The sequence below is a fragment of the Scyliorhinus torazame genome, chromosome 9 (assembly GCF_047496885.1).
Source record: "Scyliorhinus torazame isolate Kashiwa2021f chromosome 9, sScyTor2.1, whole genome shotgun sequence".
NCBI lineage: Eukaryota > Metazoa > Chordata > Chondrichthyes > Carcharhiniformes > Scyliorhinidae > Scyliorhinus > Scyliorhinus torazame.
Genome location: NC_092715.1, coordinates 128,750,613 through 128,778,307, shown reverse-complemented (window position 1 = coordinate 128,778,307; position 27,695 = coordinate 128,750,613). Strand labels below are relative to the sequence as shown.

General features: G+C 43.5%; 1 protein-coding gene across 3 annotated transcripts in view; it reads right to left on the bottom strand.

The window, feature by feature from the left end:
* LOC140429471 (dmX-like protein 1) overlaps positions 1–27,695 on the bottom strand; it is a 366,142-nt gene that overhangs the window by 128,995 nt on the left and 209,452 nt on the right. For all 3 annotated transcript variants that reach the window (XM_072516509.1, XM_072516511.1, XM_072516510.1), the window contains exons 20-25: positions 24,345–24,514; positions 22,625–22,722; positions 21,563–21,728; positions 17,392–17,665; positions 14,796–15,862; positions 7,376–7,567 (exon numbers count right to left, since the gene is read on the bottom strand). In XM_072516509.1, the coding sequence (XP_072372610.1) occupies positions 7,376–7,567; positions 14,796–15,862; positions 17,392–17,665; positions 21,563–21,728; positions 22,625–22,722; positions 24,345–24,514 (1,967 nt within the window). The remainder of the gene's footprint in view (positions 1–7,375; positions 7,568–14,795; positions 15,863–17,391; positions 17,666–21,562; positions 21,729–22,624; positions 22,723–24,344; positions 24,515–27,695) is intronic.

Here is a 27,695-nt window from a genome sequence, read left to right as displayed (position 1 = left end):
CCAAGTGAAAAGCAGTCCAGAAAAGAAAATGTGGAGACACCAAAGGCATGTCTGAGGCAGCCACGACATCTTGTGAGTAAAGTAATCTGTATCCTCTCTCTACCTCTCATTCCTAGACCTGGGATTTAATAACTTCACGGCACATTTTATAAGAGGTACTACCAAGTGCATCTGTTAACTACCCCACACATTATGGAACACATTTCTAATTTTTAGTTGTCTTAAATCACAAATACCTAAAATCCCACACACTTCACTTTCCATTACATTTATCACCTACCTTCTAAAATCTGAACCTTAGCTGAATATTTGGCAGTAACGGAAGGTGCTTTATCAACTAATTTTCAAAAGTGCATCAACAATTAATCACTGAGAAGCTCATCTTAAAATGCTAAACACAAATTGCTTGTGGAGAACTTGGTCACATTTATCTTGAAACTAGCTGCAGATAGCAGCATTTATGGTTGGGTATTTAAATCCCTTGTCCACCAGCAGAATTATAGGTCAAGCTTTTGATGGATTGACAAATCTGCTACCCTCGGATTCTTTTGTCAATGACCTAAATCTATGTTCTCTGGTTACCAAGCAAGCCCAGCTCTTCTGATCTCCCAATTACTTCCTTGGTACCATTATAAATGTGGGTATAGGATTTTAAAAAAACAAAAACAATTTAAAAAAAAAAAAGTATTTTATTACAAACATGTATCAAAGCAGGTAAAGGCAAATAATCATCCCGGGAAACATACTTCCCAACAATCAACTGTACAGTCTGTCCAGATTTTTTCCCCCTTTTCCCCCTCCCTCCCCTCCCCCCCCCCACCACCATCCCCCACGAAGAACAGCTCCTCAAACACAGTCACAAACATGCCCCACCTTTTCTCAAACTCCCCTGCTGAGCCCCTTAACTCATACTTTATCTTCTCTAACCGCAGGAAGTTGTACAGGTCACCCAGCCATGCTGCTACCCCCCGTGGCGATGCCGACCACCACTCCAGCAAAATTTGTCGCCGTGCAATCAGAGGGGCAAAGGCCATGGCATCGAACTTCCTCCTTTCCATGAGCTCCGGCTTCTCTGAAACTCCAAATATCGCCACCAAAGGGCCCGGGGTCCACCACCTCCTCCACTATCCTGGCTAAGATCACGAACACTACCGCCCAGAAACTTCCCAATTTTTCGCAACCCCAAACATGAGCGCATCAATCGCTGGCCCCCGCCCATACTTCTCAACCCATCTGCTACCCCCTGAAAGAACCCACTCATTCTTGCCCGAGTCATATGCACTGTGTGCACCACCTTAAACTGTATCAGGCTCATCCTTGCACAAGGAGATCCCGTTTACCCTTCGCCTTGCCTCACTCCATACTCCCCAATTGATAGCCCCTCCCAACTCCGCTTTCCATTTCTCCTTGATCTTCACCACCCTGCTCCCCCAGCCACTTGTATATATCCCCAATTCTTCCCTCCCCTTCCACATCCGGAAGCAGCAGTCGCTCCAGCAAGGTGTTTCCTGGCAAACTATAGAACCCTCTCCAGACTTTTCACGCAAAGTCCCTAACCTGCAGATACCTGAACTCACTATCCCTCGGCAGCTCTACCCTCTCCCTTAGCTCCTCCAGACTGGCGAACCATTCCTCCAAATAAAAATCCCTCACCTTGACCAGCCCCACTTCCCTCCACCTCCTGTATACACTATCCAACCCCCCCCCCCCCCTCCCTTCTCCCCCCCCTCCCCCGGCTCAAACCCATGATTTTCGCACAGCGGCGTTAGCACCGACATCCGTTCCATCCTAAAATGCTTCCTCAGCTGATTCGATATCTTCACCGTGGACCGCACCACTGGGCTCCCTGAATACCTACTCGGAGCCATTGGCAACGCTGCCGTCACCATAGCCCTCAAACTAGACCTCTTACAAGGTTCCTCCTCCATCCTAACCCACTCCACCCCTTCTCCTTCCCACCACTGCCGCACCTTTGTCCTCATTCGCAGCCCAATAATAATGAAGCAAGTTCTGCAGTGCCAACGCCCCCTGCTGCCTCTGTAGCAGGGTCCTCCCCACCCTTGGCACCTTCCCCGCCCATACAAAGTCTGAGATTATCGTGTCCACTTTCCGAAAAAAGGCCTTTGGTATAAAGATCAGGAGAGCCTGAAAGATAAACAAGAACCTCGGCAGAATATTCATTTTCACCACTTGGACCCTCCCCGCCAACGTTAAGTGCAGTGTATCCCACCTCCTAAGATCCTCCTTAGCCTCCTCCACCAGCTTCATTGAGTTCCACTTGCAGAACCCCGTCCATTCCCTCGCTACCGGAATCCCCAAATACCTAAACCGATTCCGCGCTACAGTAAATAGCATCCCATTTAAATTAGCCCGCTGTCCCAGCTCATTCACCGGGAATCTCTCGCTTTTCCCTACATTCAGTTTGTACGCAGAGAACCCTCCAAACCTCCCCAACAGGCCCATAATCCTTCCCGTACTTTCCAACGGATCCGAAACATACAGCAGGAGCAACATAGAGCGACACCCGATGCTCCCTCTGTCCCCTCATAATCCCCCGCCACTCCCCCGACCACCCCCCCCCCCCGCGAGCCATCACCAACGGCTCTATGGCCAGCACAAACAACAACGGTGACAGTGGGCACACCTGCCTCATACCCTTGTGTAAATCAAAGCTTTGTGAGCTCATATCATTTGTCCGCACCCTCGCCCTTGGTGCCACATATAGCAACTGCACCCATGCCACAAATCTCAGTCCAAACGTCAAACAGGTACCGCCACTCCACCCGATCAAATGTCTTCTCCGCATCCATGGACACCACTGCCTCCTGTACCAGAGCCCCCAACGGATTCATCACCACATTCAACAGCCGTCTTATATTACTCGCGAGCTGCCTGATCTTCACGAAGCCTGTTTAATCTTCTGCAACCACCCCCGGGACACAGTCCTCCATCCTCCCTGCCAACAACAGCCAATACTTTCACATCCGTGTTCAATAGTGATATGGGTCTATACGACCCACATTCCACCGGATCCTTCCCTTTTTGGGGGATTAGTGTGATTACTGCCTGCGTCATCGTCTCCGGCAACTCCCCCTTCTTCAGTGCTTAATTAAACGCCCCCAACAGATGGAGCGCCAGGTCCGCTGCAAATTCCTTATCAAATTCCGCTGGGTACCCATCCGGCCCAGGGGCCTTCCCCGACTTCATACCCGATATTATCCAGCACCTCCCACAGCCCCAGAGGTTCCTCCCAACGCCTGCCTCTTTGCTTCCTCCACCTGGGGAAATTCTAGCTCGTCCCATGTCCCCCATCCTCTCCCCCTGGGTCCGCCTCGTAAAGTCCCTGGTAGTACTCTCTAAATGCCTCATTTATCTTCCCTGGCTCCGACACCACATCCCTAGCCCCAGTCCGTATCTTCAATATTTCCCTGGACGCAGACTGCTTCCGCAGCTGGTGCGTCAGCATGTGGCTCGCCTTCTCCCCATACTCATATTACACCCCTCTTGCCTTACGCAGTTGCCCTACCGCCCTCCCAGTTGTCAGCCTGTCAAACTACCCCTGCAACCTTTTCCTCCTCGTCAATCCCTCCACGGTGGGCACCCTCAAATATTGCCTGTCCACCTCCACTATCTCACTCACTAGACAGCCACGTTCCACCCTCCTTTCCTTATCCGCACGAGCCATAAACAAAATAATTTCTCCCCGGACCAATGCCTTCAGTGCTTCCCAAAAAATGGCCTCCGACACCTCCCCATTCTGATTCAACTCCACATACTCCTTAATCGCCGCACAAACCTCATCACAAAAACCTCCATCCGCCAACAACCCCGAGTCAATCCTCAACCCCGGCCTCTGCTCTCGTTCTGTTCTAAGCCAAATCTCCAGCCAGTGGGGTGCATGGTCCAAGATAACTATCCCCGCATACACTGCCCCTTCCACTCCAACCAAAGTCTCCTGTGGCTCACTACAAAATAGTCAATCCTCAAATACACCTTAGGGATATGTGAAAAGAAGGAATACTCTCTTCCCCCTGGGTTCTGAAAACGCCATGGGTCCACCATACCCATCCTCTCCATAAACCCCCCGAGCTTCCACGCCATTCGTACTCTACCCATTGACCTGGGGCTCGACGTATCCATCCTCAGCTCCAGGACACAGTTAAAATCTCCTCTTATGATCAACTGGTGCGTAGCCAAATCCGGGATCGCTGCCAGCAACTCCCTCATAAAACCAACATCATCCCAATTTGGGGCATACACATTTACCAACACTACCGGTGCCCCTTCCAATACCCCACTCACAATCACATATCTCACATCTGCATCCCTCACCTCCTTCGCACTCACAAATCCTATTTTCTTGCTCATTAAAATCACCCCTCCCCTCGATTTCAAATCAAACCTCAAGAAAAACCCGCCCGACACACCCCTTCCTTAACTGTCCTTCACACGGAGATGCGTCTCCTGCAGAAAGACCACCCCCACTTTAAAGCTCCTGAGGTGCGCGAACACGGCCTTTAACCGGCCCATTCAGTCCCTTAAGGTTCCACGTTACTAACCTTACCGGAGGTTTATGCCTCCAATCCCTTCTATCGTCCGTCATCTTCCCTACTTAACTCCCACCCCCTTAATTCTACCCTATACCTAGCCCGTGGCTATAGGAATTTATAAAGTAAAATGTTGACAGGACAGACACACATAAGAACAATTTATTTTAATATATTATAGGTATATATCCATTCTAATAGGCGCTCGTGTATTACTGTGCCAATGCCTAAGATCTCAGGTCCAAATCCAGGACTGCCAGGATCCATGGAAACAGACCTCAGTACCTTCAGTGAGAGAATGGGAAAAATGGGGAAACACGGCTACATTAAGAATTCACTTGGTTTTATTTTTAAAGAGTGCTAACAAGGGAAAATAATTGAAAATTTTGAAATTACAATTGTACATGCTTTCAAAGCCTATGCAAGTTGAAGCTGCAGTAATATAATAATCAGCCCTGAATGCACACTTCCCTTCTGTTGTTCTTAATGCTTCTTCTCGTGTCCTCATCTCCCAAGAAAGTCCATATTCGGCCTCCAAACACTGGCCAACTACAACTTGCTGTAAGTACTCCTATAGGCCTAAATGTACTTTCCCTGAGGATCTGCATTTTGTTGTTATTGTTACTTCGGATGCCGAATAGCCAGATGATAGAAATAGTTACGCACATGTACAGATATAGCTATTATCATTCATATCTATCTGCCTTCAAGTGGACAAGAAATATATTTGGTGCTAGAATGGTATGGAATTTGGTCCATTTGTGACAGAAATCTGGATGCTTTCGCTTAAATTGTCTCTCAAATTACTGTTACTCTTTCATTCTTAAGACAAAAACTATTTTGGCACAAAGTAAACTGAACACAACAAAGTAAAACTGTCAGCAAATTCCACGTTCACTGATCATTAATTTAAAAGAAAAATCAACTGTCGATTTTTGAACATTATTTGCAATCTGACCTATGAGAAGCCAATTGGCTTGCAAGGCATGTTTAAGTTGAATCAGAAGGATGAATCCTCCAATTTATTACCTCACCATCATGGTGAAGGTTAAGTGGTTGGAACCATAATAAAAAGTGGACTTCATTTTGCTTTTAATTTAAAAAAAAACTTAATGAATATTCCGGCATAAAGACGAAAGGTGTTAACTTTAAATATCTGAGGCGGTTAAAATGAACGTGTTGCCTCGATTTCGGTTTATTTTCCAATGCCTGCCGATTTACCTGCCAAAGGCATTTTTTAGAGAGATTGAAGGAACGATTACCTCGTTCGTATGGGGAAGGGAAGGTGGTCAGAGTTAGAAAGGTGCTGCTACAGAGGGGAAGGCAGGCAGGGGTTTTGGGTCTTCCGAACCTGATGTATTATTACTGGGCGGTGAATGTGGAGAAGGTGCGGAGCTGGGTCAGAGGGGTTGATTCCCAGTGGGTCAGAATGAAGGAGAGTTTGTATAGGGGGTCGGGATTGAAGGCGCTAGCAACAGAGCCGCTCCCGATGGCCCCGGAAAAATACTCAGGGAGTCGGGTAATAATAGCTTCATTGAGAATTTGGAGGCGGTTTCACCAACACTTCGGGTTGGGGGCAGGGTCAAGGGAAATGCCGATTCGGGGAACCACAGATTTGAGCCAGGGAAGTGGGACGGAAATTTTCGAAATGGGAGGAGAATGGGATTAAGACACTAAAACATTTGTTTCTTGGGGTCGGTTTGCAGAAGTGAAAGGAGCTGGGAGCGAAGTATGGGCTGGAGCAGGGGGAAATGTTTAGATACATGCAGGTTCGAGATTTTGCCAGGAAGGAGATACAGAGCTTCCCGGTGGGGCCGGCCTCCACATTGCTGGAGGAGGTGCTGACAACAGGGGGACCGGAGATGGGGGTAGTGTCGACGGTTTACAGGGCTATTTTGGAAGAGGAGAAGGCACCACTGGAAGGGATCAAAGCAAAGTGGGAGGAAGAGTTGGGAGAGGGTTTCTGGTGTGCTCCAGAAGGGAGCTGATACAGCTGGTGTATATATAGAGCACACCTTCCAAGGATGAGGATGAGCCGGCTCTTTGAGGGGGTAGAAGATGCGTGTGAACTGGACCTGGGCCCTAGGGAGGCGATATTCGGGTTGTCGGACCAGCCGGGGTTGGAAACGGGTGCTGAGGCAGATGTTGTAGCCTTCGCCTCGTTGATCGTCTGAAGGCGGATCCTGTTGGGATGGAGAGCAACCTCTCCATCCTGTGCCCTGGCGTGGCGGGGGGACCTGTTGGAATTCTTGGCTCTTGAGAAGGTTAAGTTTGAACTGAGGGGAAGGATGGAGGGGTTCTACAATTCATGGGTGTTATTCATTAGGCACTTTCAAGAATTGGATAACATCGAACTTTAGTGCCGGGGGGGGGGGGGGGGGGGGGAGAAACGACGACTGTATGTGTTAATGGTAACTATGGGTGATTCCGGATTCCTTTTTGTTATTTGTTTATGTTAACACGCGGGCAGTTGTTTGGTGGTTGGTGGGAGGCTGCGATTGTTGTTGTTGATATGGGGATTGACATTATATTCGTTACTGCTTATTGTTTATTGTTGGTGGGTGTAAATTTGGGAGAAAATGTGAAAAAGGAGAATAAAAATATTTTTTAAAAAACTTTAAATATCTGTGACTTGCTTGTTTTGAATTTTAGCAATACTTAAAATAAAGAAATACACAACACATACCTTTACATTGATGCCAATGTGACTGACTGTGGATGGCCAAAACACTGGATGGAATTGGCTGCCATAGACATTTTATTTGTTATCAAAATGTGACATTGTCAGCTCTACAATAGATTGATATGTGTGCTAAATTAACACCTACCTTGTTATTTCTGATGTCCGGATGTGGAGGAGAATCAAATTCCACAATGGTATGCACAATGTCATGAGTAAGGTTGCTCAGATGGAGTCTCGGGTTAGCCACCACAGTTTTCGAGCTTGCAGTGCAGGCAAATAGAAGGGGTATTGATGCAAGTTGCACCAAAAGACTAGTGGCCTGTTTCACCGAATGCTCCTAAAAACAAAACATCAATAGACATGTTTTGAAATTCTGTATATTTAAAAATTCATCTTTAATTGTGAATATGCCAATATCAATGGGTCATTAAAAATTCTTCCCTAATTTGGAATGGTCTTAGTCCCTGAAACTTCTCATTGGTCATACTTGTATGTTTCTCCCCCCCCCCACCTCCCGCAAAGTGGAGGGAGTGTAAAATCGAATGGACAAGATCCCCCCCTAACCCTGCCCGGCCTGACCCAGACACAATTTTACAGTTGGGCAGCAAGGTCTCGGACGAGAAGTCTGCCCATGCCCCATTAAGGCTCTCAAGTGACCACTGAAGGGCCTTGTCCTGTTCAGCCTCAATGTTTAGACTAGGGGCTTCATCGGATCAAGGTGAAAAGGTTTTCATCCTTGCCTTAGTTGGGAAGGGATTGGCGGGGGCCACAATCAGAAGACCCCTTCAGATTTCGGGCACCATCCCCTCAAGGACCTGGGAGTCTGGCCTTCCCTCAACTCCAAGGTCGTCCCTCCTCCTGACACCCAGGGAATCCCCTACCCTCCCAATCTGATTAGATGGCAGCTCTCCAAGGCAGGACCTCTGATGAATGGCGGGTGGGAGTCCCACCTTCTGCCAATCAACGCTCAATTCAGTGTAAAATGTCAGCAGGCCTGTCAGAGTCAGAAGGGAATGCATTGAACGCTTGCCATCCCCAAAATTTATTTGAGAACCAAAATCAGTCATGGCCATATCGAATGGTGGAGTAGATTCAAAAGGCTGGAATGACCTACTTGTCCTCATAAAGTTCTTATCCTTCAATAATGAGATATGCAATTTTACATTCAAGAAAACATCAATTTTTCATCGCTAGTTTGGTGTGGAGCAAGTGTTGCATCAAAGAACAATACAGCACAGGAACAGGCCCTCTGGCCCTACAAGCCTGCTCCAACCATGATGCATGTCTAAACTGAAACTTTCTGCACTTCCGGGGCCCTTATCCCTCTATTCACATTTTATTCATGTATTCGTCTCGATGCCTCTTAAATGCTGCTATCGTATTTGCTTCCACCACCTCACCCAGCAGTGAGTTCCAGGCACTCACCACACTGTGTAAAAAAAAAAAACTTGCCATGCACATCTCCTCTAAACTTTCCCCCTTGCACCTTAAACCTACGTCCCCTAGTAATTGACTTTTCTATCCTGGGAAAAAGCACCTGACTAACCACTCTGCCCATGCAAACCTTTATCAGGTCGTCCCTCAACCTCTGTCGTTTCAGTGAAAACAATCCAAGTCTATTCAACCTCTCCTCATAGCTAATACTCTCCAGACCAGGCAACATCCTGGTAAACCTCTTCTGCACCATCTCCATAGCATCCATATCCATCTGGTAGTGTGACGACCAGAATTTTACACAGTATTCCAAATGTGGCATAAGGTTTTGTGCAGCTGCATCATGACTCACCAGTTTTTATACTCAATTCCCTGTCTGATGAAGGCAAGCATGCAGTATGCCTTCTTGAGTGCCTTATCCACCTACATTGCCACTTCGAGTGATCTGTGGACCTGCACGTCCAGATCTCTCTGCCTGTCAATACTCCCAAGGGTTTGGCCATTTACTGCATAATTCCTACCTGTATTAGACCTTCCAAAATGCATTACCTCACATTTGTCTGGATTAAACTCAATCTGCGATTTCTCCGCCCAAGTCTCCAGCCGGTCTTTTTCCTACTGTGTCATCTGCCAATCTTCTTCACTATCCGTAATTCCACCAATCTTTGTGTCGTCTGCAAACTTACGAATCAGACCAGTCACATTTTCCTTCAAATCATTTGTAGATACTACGAACAACCAAGGTCCCAACAGTGATCCCTGCAGAGCACCATGAGTCACAGCCTTCCATTGAGAAAAGCACCCTTCCACCAGAATATCTGACCCAGAATATCTGCACACCCTCTTGTCTTCTATGACAATGCCAGTTCTGTATCCATCCTGCCAGCTCATCTCTGATCCCGTGTGATTTCACCTTTTGTACCAGACTGCCGTGAGGGACCTTGTCAAAGGCTTTACTGAAGTCCTTGCAGACAACATCCACTGCCCTTCCTTCATCAATCATCTTCATCATAGAACATAGAACATAGAATAATACAGCACAGTACAGGCCCTTCGGCCCACGATGTTGCACCGAAACAAAAGCCATCTAACCTCCACTATGCCATTATCATCCATATGTTTATCCAATAAACTTTTAAATGCCCTCAATGTTGGCGAGTTCACTACTGTAGCAGGTAGGGCATTCCACGGCCTCACTACTCTTTGCATAAAGAACCTACCTCTGACCTCTGTCCTATATCTATTACCCCTCAGTTTAAAGTTATGTCCCCTCGTGCCAGCCATATCCATCCGCGGGAGAAGGCTCTCACTGTCCACCCTATCCAACCCCCTGATCATTTTGTATGCCTCTATTAAGTCTCCTCTTAACCTTCTTCTCTCCAACGAAAACAACCTCAAGTCCATCAGCCTTTCCTCATAAGATTTTCCCTCCATACCAGGCAACATCCTGGTAAATCTCCTCTGCACCCGCTCCAAAGCCTCCACGTCCTTCCTATAATGCGGTGACCAGAACTGTACGCAATACTCCAAATGCGGCCGTACCAGAGTTCTGTACAGCTGCAACATGACCTCCCGACTCCGGAACTCAATCCCTCTACCAATAAAGGCCAACACTCCATAGGCCTTCTTCACAACCCTATCAACCTGGGTGGCAACTTACAGGGATCTATGTACATGGACACCTAGATCCCTCTGCTCATCCACACTTTCAAGAACTTTACCATTAGCCAAATATTCCGCATTCCTGTTATTCCTTCCAAAGTGAATCACCTCACACTTCTTTACATTAAACTCCATTTGCCACCTCTCAGCCCAGCTCTGCAGCTTATCTATATCCCTCTGTAACCTGCTACATCCTTCCACACTATCGACAACACCACCGACTTTAGTATCGTCTGCAAATTTACTCACCCACCCTTCTGCGCCTTCCTCTAGGTCATTGATAAAAATGACAAACAGCAACGGCCCCAGAACAGATCCTTGTGGTACTCCACTTGTGACTGTACTCCATTCTGAACATTTCCCATCAACCACCACCCTCTGTCTTCTTTCAGCTAGCCAATTTCTGATCCACATCTCTAAATCACCCTCAATCCCCAGCCTCCGTATTTTTTGCAATAGCCTACCGTGGGGAACCTTATCAAACGCTTTGCTGAAATCCATATACACCACATCAACTGCTCTACCCTCGTCTACCTGTTCAGTCACCTTCTCAAAGAACTCAATAAGGTTTGTGAGGCATGACCTACCCTTCACAAAGCCATGCTGACTATCCCTGATCATATTATTCCTATCTAGATGATTATAAATCTTGTCTCTTATAATCCCCTCCAAGACTTTACCCACTACAGACGTGAGGCTCACCGGTCTATAGTTGCCGGGGTTGTCTCTGCTCCCCTTTTTGAACAAAGGGACCACATTTGCTGTCCTCCAGTCCTCTGGCACTATTCCTGTAGCCAATGATGACATAAAAATCAAAGCCAAAGGTCCAGCAATCTCTTCCCTGGCCTCCCATAGAATCCTAGGATAAATCCCATCAGGCCCCGGGGACTTATCTATTTTCAGCCTGTCCAGAATTGCCAACACCTCTTCCCTACGTACCTCAATGCCATCTATTCTATTAGCCTGGGGCTCAGCATTCTCCTCCACAACATTATCTTTTTCCTGAGTGAATACTGACGAAAAATATTCATTTAGTATCTCGCCTATCTCTTCAGACTCCACACACAATTTCCCATCCCTGTCCTTGACTGGTCCTACTCTTTCCCTAGTTATTCGCTTATTCCTGACATACCTATAGAAAGCTTTTGGGTTTTCCTTGATCCTTCCTGCCAAATACTTCTCATGTCCCCTCCTTGCTCGTCTTAGCTCTCTCTTTAGATCCTTCCTCGCTACCTTGTAACTATCCATCGCCCCAACCGAAACTTCACACTTCATCTTCACATAGGCCTCCTTCTTCCTCTTAACAAGAGATTCCACTTCCTTGGTAAACCACGGTTCCCTCGCTCGACGCCTTCCTCCCTGTCTGACCGGTACATACTTATCAAGAACACGCAGTAGCTGATCCTTGAACAAGCCCCACTTATCCAGTGTGCCCAACACTTGCAGCCTACTTCTCCACCTTATCCCCCCCAAGTCACGTCTAATGGCATCATAATTGCCCTTCCCCCAGCTATAACTCTTGCCCTGCGGTGTATACTTATCCCTTTCCATCATTAACGTAAACGTCACCGAATTGTGGTCACTGTCCCCAAAGTGCTCTCCTACCTCCAAATCCAACACCTGGCCTGGTTCATTACCCAAAACCAAATCCAACGTGGCCTCGCCTCTTGTTGGCCTGTCAACATATTGTTTCAGGAAACCCTCCTGCACACACTGTACAAAAAACGACCCATCTATTGTACTCGAACTATATCTTTTCCAGTCAATATTTGGAAAGTTAAAGTCTCCCATAATAACAACCCTGTTACTTTCGCTCATATCCAGAATCATCTTCGCCATCCTTTCCTCTACATCCCTAGAACTATTAGGAAACCTATAAAAAACTCCCAACAGGGTGACCTCTCCTTTCCTGTTTCTAACTTCAGCCCATACTACCTCGGAAGAAGAGTCCCCATCTAGCATCCTCTCCGCCACCGTAATACTGCTCTTGACTAGCAGCGCCACACCTCCCCCTCTTTTGCCTCCTTCTCTGAGCTTACTAAAACACCTAAACCCCGGAACCTGCAACATCCCTGCTCTATCCATGTCTCCGAAATGGCCACAACATCGAAGTCCCAGGTACCAACCCACGCTGCCAGTTCCCCTACCTTGTTTCGTATACTCCTGGCATTGAAGTAGACACACTTCAAACCACCTACCTGAAAACTGGCCCCCTCCTGCGACGTCAAATCTGTGCTCCTGACCTCTATACTCTCATTCTCCCTGACCCTAAAACTACAATCCAGGTTCCCATGCCCCTGCTGCATTAGTTTAAACCCCCCCAAAGAGCACTAACAAATCTCCCCCCCAGGATATTTGTGCCCCTCAGGTTCAGATGTAGACCATCCTGTCTGTAGAGGTCCCACCTTCCCCAGAAAGAGCCCCAGTTATCCAAAAATCTGAATCCCTCCCACCTGCACCATCCCTGTAGCCACATGTTTAAATGCTCTCTCTCCCTATTCCTCATCTCACTATCACGTGGCACGTGCAACAACCCAGAGATAACAACTCTGTTTGTTCTAGTTCTGAGCTTCCATCCTAGCTCCCTGAAAGCCTGCCTGACATCCTTGTCCCCTTTCCTACCTATGTCGTTGGTGCCAATGTGGACCACGACTTGGGGCTGCTCCCCCTCCCCCCTAAGGACCCGGAAAACACGATCCGAGACATCACTTCCTCAAAAAACTCAATCAAGTTAGTGAGACACGACTTCCCTTTCACAAAACCATGCTGCTTATCGCTAATAAGTCCATTTGTTTCCAAATGTGACTAAATCCTATCCCTAAGGATTTTACCCAATAATTTCCCTACCACTGACGTAAGGCTAACTGGCCTATAATTTCCTAGATTATCCCTTCTACCCTTCTTAAACAAAGGGACAAACACCATTGGTTATTCCAGTCCTCTGAGACCTTACCTGTAGCCAATGCGGATACAAATATTTCTGACAGGGCCCCAGCAATTCCCTCGCATGCCTCCCTCAATATTCACATAAAATTTACAGTGCAGAAGGAAGTCATTCGGCTCATCGAGTCTGCACCGGCCCTTGAAAAGAGCACTCTACTTAAGCCCACACCTCTACCCTATCCCCGTAAACTCAGTAACCTGACTTGGGGTCCATCCAATTAGGCCCTGGGAACTATCCACCCTAATTCTTTTTAAGATGCCCAACACCAGCTCCTTTTTAATATTTCCATGACCCAGAATATCTGCACATCCTTCCTTCGACTCAACATCCACCAAGTCCTTCTGTTTGGTGAATACTGACACGAAGTACTGATATTGTACCTCGCCCATTTCCTCTGGCTCCAGGGATAGATTCCCTCCTCTGTCCTTGAGTGGGCCAACCCTTTCCCTGGCTACCCTCTTGCTCTTTATATATGCACTGACAATTAACCACATCAATAATCCACTGGAGACTGAGATTACCTACGGTTGGTTTAAATTTTACAACTGCTTTGCTATGTTTTATCAATAACTTTTATTCATCATCTATCATAGTGACAGACAAATGGCAGGAAACACAATAAAAACAGATAGTTTGAAGTAAAATTTATGAGCCTATCAAGAGGCTCAGTCAAAAATGTGATGCCCATGAACAAAAGATAATTACGGGTTGACATTATGCTTGACTGCATCTGAAAATCAAGTTATTTGTTTCCTTGAATTGGGGCTACTTTTTTTTCTAAAGTATGAAAAATTACCAGTTTTTCTTAAATTGAAGTGCAATTTCCCACCCACCCACCTTGATGAAATGATTTTCTCCAGTTAACACAAGTAAAACCTGAAAAACACAGGTTTTGTAATTGTCAATTAAAATTCATATTAAACACTGACAATTTTTCTACAGAAAAAGTTTTAAATGTATTTGATGTAGGCATTTGAAATATCCCCAAATTACAAAATAATGACACACCAAATATTTCCTTACACTTTGACAAAATGGCAATAAGGCTTACTGGTAATGCGATTCAAATGTGAACAGATAGGAATTGAATCTAACAAAACTGATTACATAGTAATCAAAATGTTAACTGTCTTGTACACTGAATGTTACACAATTCATGCCCAGTTGTACATTTCTTCAAATGCCCTTCAAATTTGGACATTATATATTTTTGCAATGACTAGTTAAAATTATGTAACGTAGCAAGTCCCAATAACAGAAAGAAAATTATCAAGAATTTTGAGGTTTAAAAACCCGCTCAAAAACCAAATGCACAGATGCTCCAATAAGTCACATCATGGAATAGAAGAATTTGCTTACAATTCTCTATATTTCTAGTTTTGGTACAGCATAATAAGAAAGTGCCAACCAGATAATGAACCACACAGGAGGAGAGCAATCGAAAATTAGTTAAACTCTAGTTTCAATTAAACAAAGACATTGCACGGAGGCATGAGAACATATTTTATTATGCAATAAAAATTACCTGTTGCGATTCCTGTAAAAGAAGAATCAATTCCATCCTAACAGATGCCAGTCCTCCGCCATGAGATCCATGAAGACTACAATAGCTAAGAAACATCCTTAGAAGGGGCTGGTTTTGCAGAAGCCATTGTCTCCTCCGCTGCAAATATTCTTGCTGATGAAATAACTTTTTTTTGTCAATGGCTCCATTTTCTGCTTGCTCATGGTTAGGTACTTCATCCCATATACCTTCCGAACTATCTTTCATAGTTTCCAGATCAACATTGTAATTACATGTTTTCTGTAAGGCTATAATTTCTCTCTCAAGCCAGTTGTACAATTGGTAGCGGAGTTTGCCACCATCAACCTCATATCCAGTAGACAGGGTACGCAGCTCTGTTGTAAGTATCTTCAAGCAAGCCCCAAATTTTAGTTGTGCTGCTATGACATCTTCCGATGGACTTAAAAAATCATCAGCAGAGCTGGAGAAATTACAGTAGCGTTCTCCTTCCACCTTCTCGGCATTAGAACAAGGTGGATTTATGTCCTTCATTGACAGGCCATTCTCTTCCTCTTCACCTTCTTTATCACTATCCCATTTTAATTCCAGTGGTTGTTCTTCAATTGTTAGAGAAGATTGACTCCAATCAAAACTAAGAGATGAACTAGATTGTCCATTTGACAGCCAATCAAACGAGGCTTTAGATTCCACACCATTTACTATTGGTGAGGAGCAATCACAATCCAAAACTTTACGTTTAGATTCTTCTAATGAAGAATTAACAGTCAAATAAGAACTTATTTTATGTTGTAAAGTCTTTGGCTTCATGGTGACTGCTGGCATCTTGGACAAGACTTCAAGGGCGAGCATTGGACAGCCAGCTTTAAAATGTGCATTTGCAGTTGTAAAGAACAATCTTCTTTCAGCTAAGCTGATCTTATCTGCCAGCCCACTTTCCACAGTTAATCCCATCTGTGACACTGTCTTCTCTGAAGAAGCAAAATGTCTTCGCAACAAAAGAGGATGGGTTCTCAAATAGTTGTAGAAATTAAATACCCCAGGGTTGCATGAAGTAGGCTTGATGCATTCTGAAAAGAGATTTCAAGACATTGCCAGATATCAAATTATTTCATCATGATTTTGTGCAACAGTGACTCCACTTCAAAAGTACATCATTGGCTGCTAAGCATTTTGAAAGGTCTGGTGGTTGTTAAAATCACAATATAAATGCAAGTCTTTGTTTATGAATAAAGTATAACACTTAAAACCAAGAGCTAGCTCTAATGTTTTAATTGATGCTAACATGTTCGATAAAATGTATAGCTAGAGGACTAGGGAGTAAACATAATGTAGCTTTACAAAGCCTGGATTACTCAACACCTGAATTGAGGTGAGCTGTTTTGGACACCAAACTTTAGGAAGGATATAACTGCCCTTGCAGTGTAGGTTTACCAAAATGACACCTGGGCCAAATTAAGAGGGAAGATTACACAAGCTCGGGTTGTATTTTCGTGGAATATAAAAGATTAATGGTGATTTGATCGAAATTTTCAAGATGTTAAAGGGAACATCTCGGGTTAATACAGGAAAAACATTTCCACTGGTTAGGTAATTTAAGATTAGGGGGCATAATCTAAAAAATTACAGCCAGACCTTTCAGGAGTGAAATTACTCTACACAACACAGTAGAAGTTGTTTGGAATTCTCTTCCACCAGTGGCAATTGATGCTAGCTCGATTGTAAGTTTTAAAGTTGGGATTTTTTGATTTTACTATCAAAATGCATGAAGGAATATGAGGCAAAGATGGGTATATGGAGTTAGGTAGCAGACCTGCAATGATCTCATTGAATTGTAGAAATGGCTGAGGAGCTAAGTGGTCCACCCCATGTTCTTATGTTTAATGACTTCCAAACATACCATTTCTTTTATGTTTATTTGCTTAAGAGCCAGGCACAAAATCTGTAATGTAATTTTTTTTGTCGAATGGTAACAAGTCTCCAAAAGTAACAAATAATCTCAAGGAATGGGACTCCAAACTTGTCAGAAGTTACTTTCCAGCGTTACGGAGGTTATATGCCTCTGTGCCGAAAATTTCAGTGCAGGAACTTCAAGTCCTTCAAATACATTTAAAGGAGACTCAAATTGTGACATTCTATCTGCTTATGAACAGCTTCTGGCTAATAAACTTTGAGTTGTGTTTAATTATGCCTGCTTGTTTGCCTCAAGTTGCATAAATATCGGTGAACCTAGTTAGCCTAATGGTTACTTCATAGAAAAAGATGGCCTAATATCACCAGTTTTTTCCTGATGCCAGCAGCACAAGAACCATTCTGTCGCAGGGCATTCCATATAGGAACTTTGTAACTTCAAAGAAGCACTAAATGTACATGGTCATAGTCTCCGACCAGTAGATGCAGCATAAATGCACCATCAGCTTACTATAATCATGATGACCTTCAATTCTGTTCACAAACTATTTATGCAATGACTTTAGGAAAGGTAACAAAATACTTATGTTGAAGGTGAACTACTATTTTAAGTGCACAAATAAGGGGAGTACACCAGAATACAAATTTATGATTTGTTTTTAAAAACTTCATTTCTCAAATACATTACCTGATACTCCACTGGAATCATCATTTTCCTTCATCCCCTGCTCCAACAGTGTGTTCAGAGAGTTGGAATAATCTTCCAATATCCAATAAGCCATACTCCGCAAAACAGGGTCAGAATTTCTAAGGGAAAGGTTAAAATCTTTGCTCTTTGTATCAAAGCCCAGGATCCTTCTGATGAGTATCGACTTGTAGGTGGATGACACTTCAAACTCCGATTCATATAATCGTGCTATTACAAGAGCTAACTGAACATCATGAAGTCTTTCAAGGCAAACCTTTCAAAAAAACAGAAAAGGGTTCATTATCAAGTTGCAACCATTGAGTTTTGGCAAGTTCAGATAATATTTTTAAAAATCAATTGTGAAATACTGCCGTTAAATCTCACAAGGTTTCACTCAGCATTGCAGGGCAAATGACCTGTGCAGGTCTTTTGTTCTGATGAAAACTTCTAATTATGATTTGCATGGAAAATATTGTTTCGGCAATGAGTATTAGAAACAATTTTGGATATTCAAACTTTAATAGAATGCACATTTTAATATTTTGTGAATTATAAAGTGATTTAGATGATTTTCAATACCAGACAGGTGGTTTTGCATAACATATTCTGTACCTTATAAATGGGGAATGAATCTTGAAATTGGCTTTAATGCATAGTACTCAATATAGTATAAAACTTTAATAACTTGATAAGAACTTAGCATTTTCATTCCATAAATATGGTGCAAAAACGTTCAGGTTCTTGAGAGCGAAAGAGAAGATAGATTGCAGTTATAGAAATTGAATAGGGAAGTAGTCATTTATCAAGGCATTATATTCAAATTCTTATTAAGAAATAGAAACAGGAGGAGGCCGTTCAGCCCCTCGAGCCTGATCCACCATTCAAAAGAATCATGGCTGATCAGACATTCCTCACATCCACTTTCAGGCTCTTTCCTTGTAATCCTCGATTCCCTTAATGATCAAGAATCTATCTATCTCAGCCTTAAATATACACATGGACTCAGCCTCCACAGCTCTCTGTGACAAGGAGTTCCAAAGACTCGCAACCCTCAGTGAAGAAATTCCTCCTCATATCAGTCTTAAATTGGCACTCCTTTATTCTGAGTCCATGTCCTCTGGCCCTGGACTCTCCCATGAGGGGAAACATCCTCTCAGCATTTATCCTGTCAAGCCACTTAAGAGTCCTATATGTTTCAATGAGATCACCTCTCATTCTTCTAAATTCCAAAGAGTAGAGTCCAAACCTTTTTAGCCTTTGATCATAAGACAATCCCACCATACGGGGGATTATGCCAGTGAACCTTTCCTGAACCATATCTCCAATTAAATAACATCTTTCCTTAAATAAAGGGACCAAAACTGCTCACAGTTCTCCAGATGTGGTCTCTCAATATGTTGTACAGTTGCAGCAAGACTTCCCTACTCATACTCCAACCGCCTTGAAATAAGGGCAAACATTCCATAAGCCTTCCTGATTACCTGCTGCACCTCAGTGCTAGCTTTCTGTGTTTCAGGCACAAGTATTATTGAAGAGGATTCTTCGAGACAGGATTTATTCCCACTTGAAAATAAGTGGTCATATTAGCGAAAGGCAACATGGTTTTGTGAAAGGGAGATCATGTCTCACTAACTTGATCCGAGTTTTCGAGGAAGTGATGGAGATGATTGATGAGGGTAGGGCAATGGATGTTGTATACATGGACCTTAGTAAGGCCTTTGACAAGGTCCCTCATGGCAGACTAGGACAGAAGGTGAAGTCGCATGGGATCAGAGGTGACCTGGCAAGATGGACACAGAACTGACTCGGTCATAGAAGATATAGGGTAGCAGTGGAAGGATGCGATTCTGAATGGAAGGCTGGAACTAGTGGCGTTCCTCAGAGATCAGTGCTGGGACCCTTGCTGAGGAAAATGTAACTGGTTTTATTAGCAAGTTTGCGGGCGACACAATGGTTGCCGGAATTGTTGATAGCGATGAGGACCGTCAAGAGAATACAGCAGGATATAGATCAGTTGGGAAATTTGGGCGGAGAGATGGCATATGGAGTTTAATCTGGACAAATGCGAGGTAATACATTTTAGAAGGACTAATACAAATGGGAACTATACAGTAAATGGCAGAACCCTTAAGAGTATTGATAGGCAGAGGGATCTGGGTGTGCAGGTACACAGGTCACTGAAAGTGGCAACGCAGGTATAGAAGGTAGTCAAAAAGGCTACGGCATGCTTGCCTTCATCAGCCGGGGCATTGAGTTTAAAAATTGGCAAGACATGTTGCAGCTTTATAGAACCTTAGTTAGGCCGCACTTGGAACATAGTGCTCAATTCTGTTCGCCACACTACCAGAAGGATGCGGAGGCTTTGGGGAGGGTACAGAAAAGATTTACCAGGATGTTGCCGTTATGGAAGGCATTAGCTAGAAGGAGAGGTTGGAGAAACTTGGTTTAGTCTCATTGGAACGATGGAGGTTGAGGGACGACTTGATAGAAGTCTACAATGTTGAGGGGCATGGACAGAGTGGATAGTCAGAAGTTTCTTCCCAGGGCGGAAGAGTCAATTACTAGGGGGCATAGGTTTAAGTTGCAAGTGACAAGGTTTAAAGGAGAGGTACGAGGCAAGTGTTTTTACAGAGAGCGTGGTGGGAGTCTGGAACTCGCTGCCAGGGGAGATAGCAGAAGCAGATACAATAGTGACTTTTAAAAAAAATTTAGCGTACCCAATTCATTTATTCCAAATAAGGGGCAAATTAGCATGGCCAATCCATCTACCCTGCACATTTTTGGGTGTGGGGGCGAAACCCATGCAAACACGGGGAGAATGTACAAACTCCATACGGACAGTGACCCAGAGCCGGGATCGAGCCTGGGACCTCGGCGCCGTGAGGCAGCAATGCGAACCACTGTGCCACCGTGCTGTCCCTGATGGTGACTTTTAAGGGGCGTCTTGACAAATACATGAATAGAGTGGGAATAGAGGGATATGGTCCGCAGAAGGGTAGGGAGTTTTAGTTCAGACGGGCAGCTTGGTCAGTGAAGGCATTGAGGGCCGAAGGGTCTTTTCCTGTACTGTAATTTTCTGTTCTAAGTATCCCAGTCCCTTTGTGTTGCAGCTTTCTGCAGTTTTTCTCCATTTAAATACCGTTCTTTTGTTCTTCCTTCTTAAATGAACATCACATTTTCCCACATTAGACTTCATTTGCCAACTTTTTGCCCACTTACTTAACCTATTAATAATGCTTTGCAAACTGTAAGTATCGCTTTTGCAATTTGCCTTTCCACCTATTTTGGGGCGTCTTCAAATTTGGCTACAGTACATTTGCTTCCTTCCTCCAAGTCATTCCTAAATATTGTAAATAGCTGCCATCCCAGCACTGATCCCTATGGAACCCCACTGGTTACAGGTTGCCATCCAGAAAAGGAACCCCTTATCGCCACTCACTGTTTCCTGCCCATTAGTCAATTCTCTATCCATGCCAGAAAACTACCTCCAACAACATGGGCTCTTATCTTATGATGATGTACCTCTGGAAGTCCAAATACAAGACATCTACTGGTTCCCCTCTATCCTCTATGGGCTGAGACTTTGCTCATGTAAAACAAATAAAGGTCAAAAGTACTTCATTGGTTGAATCGTGTTTTGGAATTACTTAAATACATACGAATACAATTCCTTTTCTCTTCACTGTAAAATATCCTCCATTTTTCAAAAAGGTATTTGACGGTGCTTTATAAATTCTCATAGAAATATGATTTACACATTTCGAAATATGAAAGATGAACATTAATGTTCAGATGTTATAACTGTCTAGTTACAGTTACTTTATCAGTAGAAAGAAGAGCATAAAAAGCAGCCAAGCATTCTACATTACTTTGGTTTGCCATTCATTGATCTCTGGTGAGCAGTTTATATGTATGATGAGAAATTGATCAGGCTTGGCTAAAATGTCCTTTGTGGTTGAATAGTCAACCAACACGAAGCTTGGAGGAAAAATGGTCACTTATATGAGGTACTAACTCCCAAAGAACTAAACCTCAGCAAGTGTTTACCTGGAGCATAATGGAGAATACTGAAGTGGAGGAAAGAACATTTTCTGAACTTTAGATCATCTTAATAACTTAAGACATGTTACTTTCTTTAACTAGCAATTATTGCAATTTATGGTTGCTTTACCTCAACTGCATCCTTCAGGGAACCACCCAAGAGGAAGAAAGCTGCTGATTGTTCAAATCGTTGTTTACCTAACAACGCAAAGGCATTCTTCAATGCAGCCTTTCTCCACCTATCATCACTGAAGTTTTTCCCAAAAAACTCTGTCATCTTTTTATCGTGAAGAGACCTGCACATTTAAAAAAATTATTCAAAATGTTATGCTTCTGCTCTTTTTTCATTGAGTTCGAAACACATATAAACACAGTGCCTACCAACTGAAGAAGGTTAGGAGAAGCAGAAGCCAATTATTTCTAGTAAATGCATCAAATGTCAGTCAATTAATACATTTCTTCAGCAGGTAAAATATACATCCAGTAGAACTGACAAAGGGACATTATAATTGTTTAAAGAGTCACTTCAAGATAATTTTATTCCTTCCCTTTTTTAATTGTCTCAGTCGCACTTAATCTGCTCACAACAGCCTCCAACCATACCCAATTCAAGAGGTACACAAAGACAACTGACTCAAAATCCTGGATCTCCCTCCCTAACAGCAATGTGGTTGTACCTACATCACTTGAACTGCAGCAGTTAAAGAAGGCAGCTCACTACTACCACCTTCTCAAGGGCCATTAGGGACGGGCTGTAAGTGCTGGCCTAGCAAACAACATCCAAATGTCATTAAAAAAAATTCTTTTTTAATCCACCATCTTTATGGCAACTTGCTCTGTTGCAACAGTGTTCAATGTTTTCTTTTATTCTTTATGCAGGTAGTTAATATGATTAACAGGGTCTTGTTCCCACACGTAAGTAGCAGTAGTGGAAAATGCATTAATCCTTCTTATCTAGAGTATGATGCTAAATCTATAACTTTGGACAAGAAATACTGATTTTAGTTTTAAATGTAGCTCAGCACAGCTCAGACATCCTTCTGATGAAAAGTATTATAAAAAGAAAAACAAATCACATGCAATCTTACCAAGTGGAAGTCTGAAATACTTGCCCCATTGACAGAATTCATGCCTGTGCTAGGGATGGGGAAAATACCGCTCGCACCAAGAGTGAAACATTAGAAAGCCTTACCGGAACAGACCCCACAATACAGCCTTTTTCTTCATTGCAAGATAAAATATAGCTGCCTCTAAAGGGTCATTATTTCTCTGGAATGCAGCCTTGGCAACCTGCATTTTTTAGGAAAAAAAATCACTTGTGTAGCCAATTAATGCATAAAACTACGAATCAAACACAACTTACTTCTTGGAAAAGTCTTCCAAGCCACATAGAAATCACTATTTGTGAATTCTTAGTGTTACCCAGGTTAACAAAATTACACTATGTGTGAAAAACAATTCCATTTGACCTTTCAACTCTTGTTCCTTTAACCTGAAACCTTCACTGTAGCGAAAAATCTGTTTGGAATTTACTACATAATCTAGCAAAATCTGAAAATATCCAAGTGAACAAGTAATTTTTCCTCAACACTGTCATATTATCAAAATTCATGTTTGTATTTGGTTATTTAGACAGCCAAGAAATACTTTACAGCATTATCAAGAGGTACAACTTCTTATCACGAAACACCTGGATCCCACACAAAATAATATGTCTGCCCTGTTAGATGCTTTCCTTTATTTTTGCTGCAGGATATTCACTGGCTCAGGGAGGGATGACTTGCTAGCTAAACCCAAATTTTCAAAAGAATTCAGCCATGTAACAGTTCAGTCCCTCAAAAAAAATTTCAGCAATGGGATTATTCTTTAGTTGTTGAATGGCAAATATGCCAAGATTGGTTGCTGGAGATGGAGAATATCGAATCATATTTCATTTGACCTTAATGTTTGCCCCCTTCTTGAAAGAGAAAAATTCTATTGATATACTAGGAAAGCATTATCACAAATAACCAAATAATGGAAAGAAGAAAAAGGCAGGCTTTCGCTACCACCAGACATCTGAAAGTGCTTTACATTCATTGAAGTACTTATTCAAAAGTAATCTTGGCTGTAATGTTGGAAACATGGTGACGAAATGCTGACTGAGGGGTAACTATTGGTTCGAACCCCCTTGCTTCACTTCAAATATTGTCTCCTCAGGGTAGATGTAGGGTGGGATTTCCCGGTTTTCACAATGGCGGGAAATTCCAGTCCCACGCCGGTGCACTGGTTTACCGGTGACGAGGGGTGCTGTCACCTGGAAATCCCGTTGACAATGGCGGGGTCAGTCGATCCTGCTGGCAGGCCGACTCCGCTGCTAAAAACCTGCGGCGTGGTGGTCAGTAAAGCCCACCCATAACATTGGTTTAATGGCTCGTCTGAAAGACTGCACCATCCATCAGTGCGACATCCTGCAGTACTGAACCAGGGGTACCAGCTTTGTTTTTTGTGCTCAAGCCTTGGAGGGCTTTAACCCCGAAATTTGCAACTCAATACATAAGACCCATCACGGCTGATACCGAAAATGCGTATTTGCTCAAAGCAGGGAAATAAATTAGTGTACATCTCTACAACAGCTGGGAAGCTCCCAATACGTTATCATGAAAGGATAAGTTAAAAAATCTTAACGATGCATGGATCTGGCACAACTGTCCCTGGTGATAATCTGAAACACTGGATGATCCACATAAAAAGAGGCTGTTAATATAACTTCATTTTCTATCCTGAGGTATCTTAAGGGCTCATTTATTAATAATCGGTGTTGTCTGCCAATACACAAGCACAGATAAATCAACATTGGAGATCCTAATTGCAATAAAACACAGCAAAAGTAACCACATAGAAACATTCAAAAATAAACAAATTCATGGTACCTTTTCCATACATCTACGAAGAATGTTTGTGCTGCGCACCCACCAACCCACACCCATGGCTCTAAGCTCTGACCAGTGGGGATCTCCTCTCTGCATTGCAGGGATCATGTTTAGCAGCTCTTCTTCTGCCTCTGAATGAAAGGCCCAGGCAAAATGACAAGTAGACAAACCTGTAAAAAACAAACATGTCCACAAATCAAGTATAAAGGATACGGTACTGTAGTGATTATGATACCAAGTTAGTAATCCAGAGATCTAAATATATAATCTAGCAATTTGAATTCAAATTCCAACATGGCAGTGGGCGAATTTGAACTCGGTTAAAAAGAGTAAATAAATCTGGAATAAAAAGCTAGCATGAGTAACTGCCAAAACGCCCCAACTAGTTACTGTCCTTCAGGGAAGGAAACAGGGCATTCTTACCAGTTTGGCCTGCGTGCAACTCGATGCAATGTGACTGACAATGCAATTGCCTTCTGAAAGAGCCTAACAAGTCACTCAATTGCATCAAAATATTACAAAAACTTTCAAGAATATAACCAGATAGATCACCAGGTAGCTTGTAATTGAAACATGATCAAGGTATTCTTAGACCAGCCAGCTTTGCAAGGTCTCCTTCAGTAACACCTGGGAACATATACCAAAGCTGTTCTACAGACTAGGCAAGCAAGGTTGACAGAATTATACTCAGAATTGTACTTATTAGCCAATATTCTGACTCATCATCCCTGGTTAACCCCTGTCCCACCAGCAGTAAAGACTTACAAGAGGTGTCAGTGCATTGGTACACAGTCTGGAGGGTGTGACAGCATTGACTCCAGATTTCATCTGATGAGGTCTTGTGGTATCAAGTCAAACATGGGCAAGAAAACCCTTATGACTACCTCGTGCACCTGAATTATCAGTACATGAACATACTGGTGACCAATTATAAGTAGTACAAACTGTGTTAATAGTGGGGGACTTCAATGCTCATCATCCATGAGTAACTCAGTGGTTCCCCCAGTGGCTGAGGACTTGGGCACCAGACTGGGGCTACAGCAGGTGGTGAGAGAACAAAAACAAGGGGAAAAATAATTATTTGAACTCATCCTCAATCTACAAGGACAAATGCATCTGCCCATATTGTTGGTAGATGTGGCCAATGTAGTCTTGGAGAAAACAAATCCCATCTTCATACTGAGGACACCCTCCATTGTGTTGTGTGGCAGGCACAATCGTCATGCTAAATGGGACAGATAAAGCATAGGTCCAGTTCTAAACTCAGCATCCAGGAGGTGCTGTGTTCCAGCAGTAGCAGGATTCCACTATAATCTGTAAAGTCATGTCCTGGCATATCACTGCCTCCACCATTGTCAACAAACCGGGAAACAACCTTGGTTCAATGAGGAGTGTAGGAGAACATGCCAAGAGCATTATCTAAAAATGTGGTAACAATTGGTGAAACTAAAATAGAGGAGTATATACAGACGGGGGGGTAGAGAGAAAATAGGGAGCTATAGACCAGTGAGTCTAATGTCGGTAGTAATGAAGTTGCTAGAATCCATTATCAAGGATTTCATTGCACAGCATTTGGAAAGTAGGTATAATTAGACAAAGTCAGCATGGAGAAAGGGAAATCATGCTTGACAAATCTACTAGAATTCTTTGACGATGTAACTGGTAGAGTTGACCCGTTCAGAACTGGTGGTTGTGGTTTATTTAGACGTTCAGAAGGCTTTCGACAAGGTCTCACACAGCAGATTACTGTGTAAAGTTGAAGCGCATGGGATTGCAGGTAGTGTCTTGAGATTGATAGAACGTTGGAAGCAAAAAGTTGGAATAAATGGGTATTTTTCCGATTGGCAGGCAGTGACTAGTGGGGTACCACAGGGATCTATGCTCGGACCTTAACTGTTCACATTATATATTAATGATTTGGACAAGGGAACTAAATGTATTACTTCCAAATTTGCAGATGATACAAAGTTGGATGGGAGGGTGAGCTGTGGGGAGGATGCAGAGATGCTTCAGTGGGATTTGGACAGGATGTGTGATTGGGCATATCATGGCAGATGCAACATAATTTGGATAAATGTGAGGTTATCCGCTTTGGTCGCAAAAATAAGGCAGATTATTACTTGAATGGGTGCAAATTGAGAGACATGGATATCCAGCGACACCTTGGTGTCCACCTGCATCAGTCGCTGAAACTAAGCGCACAGTTAAAGCAGGCAGTAAAGAAGTCAAATGGTATGTGGGCTTTCATAGCAAGAGGACTTGAGTATAGCAATAGGGATGTTTTACTGCAATTGTAAAGGGCATTGGAGAGGCCACACCTGGAGTATTGTGTGCAGTTTTGGTGTCCTTATCTGAGGAAGGCTGTTCTGTTGTGGAGGAAGTGCAGAAAAGGCTTACCAGGCTGATTACTGCGATGGCGAGACTATCATATGAGGAGACACTAAACCGATTAGGATGATACTCATTGGAGTTTAGAAGAGTGAGAAGGGATCTCATAGAAACTTGCAAAATTCTAACTGGATTAGACAGGGTAGATTCAGAAAGAATGTTCCCAATGGTGGTGGTGGTGTGTGTGGGGGGGGGGGGGAGGGGGCAGGATCAGGGCATTGAACTTGATGACCAGCCGTGATCATAACGAATAATGGAATGGCCTTCTCCTGCTTCTATTTTCTATGTACATTTCTATGTAAATAGAAGCTACGAACCAAGTTAAACGATCCCACAACCAATAGATCAGATCAAAGCTCTGCAGTTTGGCCATAATCATGAATGATGGTGGACAAAAACAACTAAAAGGAGGAGGAAGCTCCATGAATATCCCCATCTTCAATGGTGGCAAAATGAGTGTAAGAGGCAAGCTGATGCATTTGCAATCACCTTCAGTTAGCAGTGCTGATTTGATGATCCATCATAGCTTCCTCCAGAGATCTCCAGCATCACAGGTGCCAATTTCAACTAATTCAAGTCACTAAACATGGCATCAAGAAACGACTAAAACTACTAGATGTGGCTTAGGCTATGGGACCCGAAAACATCCTGGTTACAGTGCTGAAAATTTGTACTCCAGAAACTATCTGTGCCAAGTTGTTTCAGTACAGCTGCAACAATGGTATCGACCCAACAACACTAATAACTGTCCAGAATGTTCTGTCCACAAAAGGCAAAAAAATCCAATCCATCCAAACATGAATGGGGGTACAGTGATTATCACTGCTGCCTCACAGCGCCAGGGACCCAGGTTTAATTCTGGCCTTGGGTGACTGTCTAAATGGAGTTTGTCATTCTCCCCTTGTCTGCGTGGGTATCCTCCGGGTGCTCCAATTTCCTCCCACAGTCCAATGATATGCAGGT